At 38.7% G+C, this 10,530-nt stretch overlaps 1 protein-coding gene across 3 annotated transcripts in view; it reads left to right on the plus strand.

Moving 5' to 3' along the window:
• The window catches only part of LOC127418111 (Kv channel-interacting protein 1-like), a 57,131-nt gene extending 46,840 nt beyond the window's left edge, over positions 1-10,291 (plus strand). For all 3 annotated transcript variants that reach the window (XM_051658502.1, XM_051658504.1, XM_051658503.1), the window contains exons 2-8: positions 2,770-2,894; positions 3,309-3,378; positions 4,759-4,829; positions 5,008-5,115; positions 6,357-6,461; positions 7,970-8,032; positions 9,359-10,291. In XM_051658502.1, the coding sequence (XP_051514462.1) occupies positions 2,770-2,894; positions 3,309-3,378; positions 4,759-4,829; positions 5,008-5,115; positions 6,357-6,461; positions 7,970-8,032; positions 9,359-9,406 (590 nt within the window). In that variant the 3' untranslated portion in view covers positions 9,407-10,291. The remainder of the gene's footprint in view (positions 1-2,769; positions 2,895-3,308; positions 3,379-4,758; positions 4,830-5,007; positions 5,116-6,356; positions 6,462-7,969; positions 8,033-9,358) is intronic.
• The last annotated feature ends 239 nt before the right edge of the window (positions 10,292-10,530 follow it).

Below are 10,530 nucleotides of genomic sequence, written 5' to 3' on the forward strand. Positions count from 1 at the left end.
GAACTGATGCAGAGATGGATAGAAAGATAGGTGGATGGCTGGATAGATTTATAGATGGATGAATGAATGGATGGATGGATACATTTATAGATAGATAGATAGATAGATAGGTGGGTGGGTGGGTGGATGGATGGATGGAAAGATAGGTGAATAGATACAGTAGATATGTAGATGACTGGATGGATGGATGGATGGACAGATAGATAGATAGACAGACAGACAGATGGACGGACAGATGGACGGACAAGTGGATGGATGGATGGATGGATGGATGGATGGAAAGACAGGTGGATAGATATAGCAGATAGGTAGATGATAGGATGATTGGATGGATGGATGGATGGATGGACAGACAGATGGATGGACGGACGGGTGGATGGAAAGTTGGATGGATGGATGGATGGACAGACGGACGGACGGACGGACGGATGGATAGATAGATAGATAGGTGGGTGGGTGGATGAATGGAAAGATAGGTGAATAGATACAGTAGATATGTAGATGATTGGATGGATGGATGGATGGATGGATGGATGGATGGATGGATGGATGGATAGACAGATGGATGGACGGACGGACGGGTGGATGGAAAGTTGGATGGATGGATGGATGGATGGATGGATGGACGATAGAAAGACAGATGTATGGATGGATGGAAGGATAGACAGACAGACAGATGGACGAATAGATTTATAGAAGGATGGATGGATAGATGGATAGATTTATAGATGGATGGACTGATGGAGAGATGGATAGAAAGATAGGTGGATGGCTGGATAGATTTATAGATGGATGAATGGATGGATGGATACATTTATAGATAAATAGATAGATAGGTGGGTGGAGAGATAGGTGAATAGATACAGTAGATATGTAGATGATTGGATGGATGAATGGATGGATGGATAGATAGACAGACAGACGGATGGACAGACGGGTGGATGGATGGATGGATGGATGGATGGATGGAAAGACAGGTGGATAGATATAATAGATAGGTATATGATAGGATGATTGGATGGATGGATGGATAGATGGATGGACGGACGGGTGGATGGATGGAAAGTTGGATGGATGGATGGACGGACGATAGAAAGACAGATGGATGGATGGACGGAAGGATAGACAGACAGACAGACAGACAGATGGACGAATAGATTTATAGAAGGATGGATGGATAGATTTATAGATGGATGGACTGATGGAGAGATGGATAGAAAGATAGGTGGATGGCTGGATAGATTTATAGGTGGATGGATGAATGGATGGATGGATACATTTATAGATAGATAGATAGGTGGGTGGGTGGGTGGATGGAAAGATAGGTGAATAGATACAGTAGATATGTAGATGATTGGATGGATGAATGGATGGATGGATAGACAGACAGACAGATGGATGGACGGACGGGTGGATGGATGGATAGATGGATGGATGGATGGAGAGACAGTTGGATAGATATAGTAGATAGGTATATGATAGGATGATTGGATGGATGGATGGATGGATAGACAGATGGATGGACGGACGGGTGGATGGAAAGTTGGATGGATGATGGACGGATGATAGAAAGACAGATGGATGGATGGACGGAAGGATAGACAGACAGACAGACAGATGGACGAATAGATTTATAGAAGGATGGATGGATAGATGGATAGATGGATAGATTTATAGATGGATGGATGGATGGATGGTAGATAGGTGGATGGCTGGATAGATTTATAAATGGATGGATGGAGATATATATATATATATACAGTACTGTGCAAAAGTCTTAGGCACATAAGATGTTTCACAAAAACATTTATCTTTAGATAGCTATTTATATCTTCAACTTTAGTGTGTCAATAAGAAATATAAATGTTAGACTCCCAAACATTACATTTGTAAATAGAATAGAATAGAATAGAATAGAAGAATAGGGAGCTCTGCAACAGATGTCATGGCCCCCACAGAGCCCCCCACTGAACATCGAGTCAGTCTGAGATTACATAAAGAGACAGAAGCAATTGAGATAGAAGAACTGTGGCGAATTCTCCAAGAAGCTTGGAACATCCTATTTGCCAACAACCAAGAAAAACTTTGTCCAGGTGTACCTAGGAGAATTGGTGCTGTTTTAAAGGCAAAGGTGGTCATATCAAATATTGATTTAACTTTTTTATGTTTACTGGAATTTGCATGACATTAATTGATAAATGAAAACTAGTTATGGCATTATTTTTGAAGACATCCTCACTATGCAACATTTTTCACCAGTGCCTAAACTTTTGCACAGTACGATAGATTAGATAGATAGATGGATGGATAGATAGGTGGATGGCTGGATAGATAGATAGATAGATAGATAGATGGATGGATGGATGGATGGATGGATGGATGGATAGATAGGTTTATAAATGGACAGATGGATGAGTAGATGGACAGGTAGATGGACAGATTGTTTAGGGTCCCTAAACCTTGTCTGTACAATAAGAGTTTCTTGGCTTTGTCAAGGCAACATAATACATTTATCTTTCTTAATTAATGTTTCTAGTCTTAATGCGCATGATCAGTGCATGGTTTTCCAAAGAGAGTAAACATTCTGGTATGGAATGTTCTCCATTTTTTTATTGAATGTCCTGTTGTACTTGAAACAACGGCAGATTACTGAGTGAAAATGGGTTGAAAATATGTAGATATTCATTGTTAATATGCTTCAGGTTTTTAATCTCTCTCTTTCTCTCTCTCTCTCTCTCTCTCTCTCTCTCTCTCTCTCTTTCTCTGTAGATAAGATCGATGATGATTTTGAGCTGTCGGTAGTGTGTCATCGTCCAGAAGGTTTGGAGCAGTTAGAGGCACAAACAAACTTCAGCAAGAAAGAACTACAAGTGCTGTACAGAGGCTTTAAGAATGTATGCAAACACATGTTTCCAGTTATATGATATAAGGCTAGTTTTACTGTTTAGGGGTGTTCACACTGACAGTGATTTACAGAAGTCATTCGATTTCAAGGAGGGTTGGCGAATTAAGGTGACAGAGATGGTTTGCAATGCAGCTCAACTTCTTGCAAATGTAAAGTGATGCAATGCAGCAACTACTACTGCACCAATTGGAGTGAATATATAAAGTTGGATACTGCACTCAAATAGGAATGCCCCCTAGCAACCAATAGTGCAGTGACTTGGCAACCACCATTTATTGAATCGCTATTAGTGTGAATGACCCTTTAGATATGTTTCCATGACAAACTGCCACTCACTGTGCTTCACTGACACCATGTGAAATTCTAACTCATGCACTCTCATCTTTTTTTCGCTGTTTCCCAGGAATGCCCCAGTGGAGTTGTCAACGAAGAGACGTTCAAACAGATCTACTCACAGTTCTTTCCTCATGGGGGTCAGTGACTGGCGTTAAGTCAAGCATCACTATAGAGTTCAGGTTGTAGTCCAAAAGCCCAGAAGACTATTAGCATTTTCGAGCCATGGGTTCCCTCAGGAATTTCCTACAGTATGTGTGTTTTTTTAATATATAATGACAGTTTCAGATTTATGACTACAATAAGGCCTGTGGTTAAAAATTACTTGAGACTTTCACGTTTTGTTCTAGAACATAAACTATAGACAATCATCTCTCAAATGTTAATTTTGAAGCTACTGTAACTTTTAAAATTGCATGTTGATCACAATGCTAATTAAGGACTACAACTACCATGAGCATGTGAGCTACGTGCTTTAAGAAACTGAGGACTGTTGCAGACCATATTTAGCGATGGGTTAGCGACATTCATTTTTAAAACACACAGCAGCTCTAAAATACACACTTGAGGTATGTCTGTGTGTAATTTATGTTTTACAACAAAACATGAAGTCCCTTCAAGTAATTTTCACAACAGATCTTATTTCACTCGTAATTTGAATATCCCTATTCTAAAAACCCATAGGAAACTCCTGAGGGATCCCATAGCGAATTAGCCTTCCGTGTTTGCCTAAAAATTGACATCATTGCAGAACAGCTCTATTAATATCACTCATTCTCAGGGTTTTTTTATTTGAACAAATTTCTAACCCTAAGTATTAAACCTGAGCGCTAGCTCGTCCTGCACTGTTTGTGCTATGTACATATAGTACCTCAAATTTGGGAGCATTTCGAGGACAGGTGTGCTGTTACTTTTATAAGCGATCAAATGTTTTTTGTTTTTGTTTTTTTCTCCCCAATTTGGAATGCCTAATTCCCAATGCGCTCTAAGTCCTCGTGGTGGCGTAGTGACTCACCTCAATCTGGGTGGCGGAGGACGAATCTCAGCTGCCTCCGCATCTGAGACCGTCAATCCATGCATTTTATCACGTGGCTTGTTGAGCGCGTTACTCTCTGCGGCATCCACACACAATTCTCCACGTGCCCCACCAAGAGCGAAAACCACATTATAGTGACCACGAGGAGGTTACCCCATGTGACTCTACCCTCCCTAGCAACCGGGCCAATTTGGTTGCTTAGGAGACCTGACTGGAGTCACTCAGCACACCCTGGATTCAAACTCGCGACTCCAGAGGTGGTAGTCAGCGTCTTTACTTGCTCTAAGTGATCAAACTTAAGTTTTTCATATGGCAGGCAATAAAACGGACAAAGCAAGTTTTGTTTTAGCAGTAGGGGTATGGTTTAAGTCAGTCATCATATTTTGCTTTATGTGAAAACAATACAAGTCTATGGGATGTCCTAGCTACAGTATGTATACATGTGCTTGTATTTGCATAAAACCTCACTTTCTCTCTTCTGCAGATGCCAGCACATACGCACATTACCTGTTCAACGCCTTTGACTCCTCCCAAAATGGGTCCATCAAATTTGAGGTAATCACTCGCTGTCTTTCTCTCTCATTTGTCGTTTTCATTTATTGTTTATCGCCTTTGATTCCTTGTTTTTCCATTGTTATACAGCTTCTATCTTTTTATTGTGCTATAAAGATAAATCACTGTTTTCCCATTGTTTATCTCTCTCTCTCTCTCTCTCTCTCTCTCTCTCTCTCAGGACTTTGTAACAGCTCTGTCCATCTTGTTGAGAGGAACAACAACAGAGAAGTTACAGTGGACGTTCAATCTGTATGACATTAACAGAGATGGCTACATTAATAAAGAGGTGTGTATCTTTGTGTGAATGCATATGCGTATTTGTGTTTGTTTGTTTGTTTGTGAGCTTATAAATGCAGCCTGAACTCAAGAGCATTATGTGACCGTGGCAACATTTTTGCAAAACGAAATTACGTGCTGTATTACAAGTTTTGCTGCATTTTCCCAGTGAAATGTCCAGTGAGGGGCGCCAAAAGCGAGTGAAATGGTGTCATAATCAGACAAGGTTTATAAGGTGAATATTATATGGAGGTTTAATGAGAAAAACTTACCCCACTGACCTAAAACTTTAACCTATACCCAACCAATAGTGATCTAAAATCAAATGAGAGGTGAACAAAATAGCCATGCTTACCCTTAATCAATGAATAAACCTAACCGATAGTGTGCTATATGCAAATGTGAAATGAAAAGCACATTTTCTGAAGCAACCACATCATCTTATGTCACTTCTGTGACACTCTCATCTCACGTGTCAGCTTGCGTGCCATTGTATAATCAGCCGTTGTAGTCTGTTGTTGTGATTTGTGTGAAAGTGAATAAAACTCACAGTTGTTGTAGAGCCTCTAGTGTTCATTTCACCAGGAAACTGAGACGAAATGTAGAATTCGGCACGTAAAAGTCAGTTTACAAAAATGTAGTTATAGTAATGTTCATTCAATGAGACTGGGTTTCATAAATGTGTTAATCAGGGTTTGAAATTAACCTACTGGCACATCGGCCACTGTGGCTAGTAGTTTTCCAAGATCACTAGCCACTCAGCATTTTCACTAGCCAAAATCCTCCACCTTACAAAAAGTGATAAAGGTAACTGAAGACTGTAACTGCATGCATTTGTTTGGACATTTTATTTAAACAAGAATGATGTGAGTTCAGCAGGACACAGGCTTAATGGTTTAAGTAACCTATAAAATATCCAAAGTCAAACACATAGTTTCCATAGTTCATGGACGTTTCAACCGCTATAAATTGTACTTGCCTATGAAAGTTTACCAGTGTTCTACCATTGTTTAACAGTGGCATTTGTAATGACAAGGCCATTAGGTAAGACCATGGGTGGCTTCTCATTCATGTGGTTAGTGGTTGATAGTCTTTTCTAAAAAATCAACTGTAGTGTTTGTTATGAAAAAGCAGAGTTACCCGCCACGGCTGATTTTTACCCGCATTTGGTGGGTTGGCGGGAGTTAATTTCAAACCCTGGTGTTAATCTGTGTGTGTGTGTGTGTGTGTGTGTGTGTGTGTGTATCGCAGGAGATGACGGATATAGTGAAAGCCATATATGACATGATGGGCAGATTTACGTATCCTGCTCTGAAGACTGACACACCTAAACAGCATGTGGATGCTTTCTTTCGGGTCAGACTCTACTGTGCTTACACGTGTAATATGTTTGTTTGTAGAGCAGGGGTGTCCAGACTTTTTCTACTGGGGGCCAGATGCAAAAAGAAATAAGGTGTCGTGGCTTGCATCATTAAAAAAAAAGAAGAAGGAAAAAAAGGGCTAGACGCAACTAGATTGCCACTATTGCATCATATTTACAGTATATTCTATGCTTAATATTATGCAAGTTATAATCACATTTTGTATTAATAAAGGATATTTCTCTCAACAAGAACACTTGCAATAGAACAGTGATGCAGGGTCAGAAATGAAGGGACAAAAAATACCCTAAAGTTCAAAATGCTGGAACAAAAAATGCCCAGGGTTCTGTATTTTGTTTTTATTTATACCATCTGATATAGTCCTTATATATTTTACTTTAAGAGTACCATTACACATTATGACATAAAATATGTTTTTTATGCCCTCATACACATAAAAAATGCCCCTGAAAATGTAATCCAGTGGGCAATTATTGGCCCCTTTATGGAAAAGTTAATTTCTGACAATGCAGTAATGTAACATTATTATAAGAGCTTGTTACTTTGTGTTTTAACATTTTAAAGTCCATTCAGTGTCACTGCATAGAGCTGCTTCTGAGCAGTTTTTGGTGTGATGCATCATAATAATCAGAATATTTTCCTGTTATGATGTGATTTAAGGAATTACTCTTTATATATTAGTAATTCAGTGAGTCATAGTTTCTGTTCTGTTGTTACTTAAGTTACAAATACAATTTTAATATTTGATTTTAAATTGATCAAATAATTGCACTTTATCGCAAGTGCAAGCTGAGAGCACGCAGTACAGGGAGAGATGCGCGAGTTTCTCACTTTCTCTCTTATGTCCTGACTCTCAAATGGTGCTGGGAAGTCCGTTAGTCATTTTTCATGTTTCAATGAAACATCAGAATGAACCAAATCACTATAATGTATTAAACTTCCCAGCGCTACAGAGAACATTATAGGAAAGTGTGCTCGGCTTGCCCGTCTCTTAAACTCGGTGCGGCTGCTCGCGCTGCACAATGCCAGCTCATCTCAGTTGCATGATGCATGGTGGTATCGGGACATTTTATTGAGAATGAGTACATGAGCAAAGTATCTAACCTGATAGCAATCCTTTCACAAATGCAACATTCTTTTTGCGTGGTGCTTCATCTGTTCATTCCAAACTCCTGAACTCTTCCAGTGAATGAAGCTGGTGGCAGATAAAGAGAATGCACTAGTGGAGACCATGTGCTATGAAATGTGGCTGCATGTGACAGCGACACTCGGTGTTCAGAATATTAATTTCAGAACATTTCTCAATAGCGGGTCAAAATCTGTTCTATTTCTAAAACCTCACGCGGGCCGCATTAGAGCAGTCGGCGGGCCGCCGTTTGTACACCCCTGTTGTAGAGCAATGTGATATTGTGTGTTTGTTGTACAGTTCTGTATTAATAGCTGTTTATATACAGAGAGATGTATATGATGTTTTCTCTGCAGAAAATGGACAAGAACAGAGATGGAGTCGTCACACTGGATGAGTTTATTTTCTCCTGTCAAGAGGTACCTGTTCATGTTCAGAATATAGCATACTACTATACTACTCATACTGTTTCTGCTGTTTTCAGTATGTACTGTATTCTGTGCACAGTATGTGAATGTTCTCATGTTTTACCATACTACTCATTTTATTTCCGCAGTATGCATTGTGCACAGCATGTAAATTCTTCTCATTTTACCATACTGCTCATACTATTTCTGTAGTATGCATACTGTGCACAGCATGTGAATTTCTCACATTTTACTATCACTACTCATACTATTTCTGTAGTATGCATACTGTGCACAGCATGTGAATTTCTCACATTTTACCATACTACTCATACTATTTATGTAGTATGCATACTGTGCACAGCATGTGAATTTCTCACATTTTACCATACTGCTCATACTATTTCTGTAGTATGCATACTGTGCACAGCATGTGAATTTCTCACATTTTACTATACTACTCATACTATTTCTGTAGTATGCATACTGTGCACAGTATGTGAATTTCTCACATTTTACCAAACTACTCATACTATTTCTGTAGTATGAATACTGTGCACAGCATGTGAATTTCCTCTCATTTTACCATACTACTCATACTATTTCTGCAGTATGCATACTGAGCACAGCATGTAAATGTCTCACATTTTACCATACTACTCATACTTATTCTGCTTTAAGTATACTGTGCACAGTATGCATTTTCTCACATAAATCCAGTGTGACAAATTTAGCGGAAGTGAAATCAAGTTTTTAGCTCAAAAACTTGATCAAAAGTGATAAACTATATTTATTTTCTGTAGCTCAGCTGGTAAAGCATGGCGAAGGCCATGGGTTTGATTCAGGGAGCACACAAAACGTATAATATATATACCTTAAATGCACCCTAAGTTGCTCTGGGTGAAAGCGTCTGCAAAATGCATAAATGTGCATGTAAATTTCCAAGATAATTGAATGCAACTCACTGAATTAAACATGCAACATAATGAGGTCACATGACAACAATGTTTAAAAACATTTACTGTTGCATTTGGAAAACTGCTTTGCATACTACTTTATAATTTTTGGCAGTATATATTATGCTGTAAATAGTATGCTAGTATTCCATTTCATATACAGCCTGTGACTCTCTGCCTCTTTTAAATGCGGGCACCTCTAGTGGCAAAGAGTGACTACTGCAGTATGGAAAAACATGATATTAGAAACTCTTGAGTTTGTAAAATCTTCTAAAACTTGGTGCTTCCTGCTGTTTTTTTTTTCCTCTCTGCCTTCTCCTCTTACTTTATCTCCATCCCACTTCATTTCTCTTTCTTTCTCTGTTCATATTTTTTTCCTCAGGATGAAAACATCATGAAATCGTTGCAACTCTTTGAGAATGTCATATAGCCACAGGAAGAGGGGGATGAAAGGACGAAAAGAGAAATCAGTGAGAGCGAAAAAAAGAATGGAACAAAACCTATGAACTTTTGAAGCTGATAAGTTTTCTGTAAAATAATGAAGGACTAACTTTTCCCCCATCGCTATGGTAATCTCTTTGGCAGTTGGAAAGTTCTAGAAAATGATTATCACCTCCTTACCTTGGCAATTTGCCAAGTGTTTGCTTAAAGGAGAAATGTGTATTTTCTGCACTGATAGAGGCACCAGACGAAATTTAAAAAATTATGATTCTTTTCAAACACTCTGCATCTCTTTCATTGATTGGAAAAACAGCTGCTCCAAAATCACACCACTGGTTGACCAATGTTGCACTAATGGGCTGGTTTGGATGCACAAACCTACAAATGACATACAGCACAGTTGAATCTACATATTAAACTGGGATGGGAGAAAGTATTTTAACCTCACATCACCTTTATTCTGCTGGAAAGCATTACCTTTTTCATTCAACCCATGCTGTTTAACCTCAACTGACCTCGTTTTGTTGCAGAAAATTGTAAGAATTAGGTTCATAACTAAAAACAAACAAGTTAAAAGTGTGTCAGCTACTTGAATCATGTCAAAGCAACAGAGCCAAATACAACATAGACAGCCAGCCAAACTCTTTCTGCAGAACTGAATTACTGTGAGGTATTTGGAAGTATATCATTGATATATGTATGAATGTATTTTAATATGTTTAAAGGGACAGTTCACCCAAAAATGAACATTCTCTCATCATTTACTCACCCTCATGCCATCCCAGATGTGTGTGACTTTCTTTCTTCTGCAGAACACAAATTAAGATTTTTAGAAGAATGTCTCAGCTCTGTTGGTCCATAGTGAATGTGAATGGTGATCAGACCTTTGTAGCTCCACAAATCACATAAAGGAAACATAGAAGTAATCCATACGACTTCAGTGGTTTAATCCAAATCATCAGAAGTGATATGATAGATGTGGGTGAGAAACAGATCAAAATGTAAGTCCTTTTTTTATTCTAAATCTCCACTTTCACTTTTACATCTGAAAGTCACATGTAATGCCTGTTTAGGTTTACTTTCACATCTGAAGTGAAAGTTAAAGTGGAGATT

Source organism: Myxocyprinus asiaticus, chromosome 27 (assembly GCF_019703515.2).
Source record: "Myxocyprinus asiaticus isolate MX2 ecotype Aquarium Trade chromosome 27, UBuf_Myxa_2, whole genome shotgun sequence".
NCBI lineage: Eukaryota > Metazoa > Chordata > Actinopteri > Cypriniformes > Catostomidae > Myxocyprinus > Myxocyprinus asiaticus.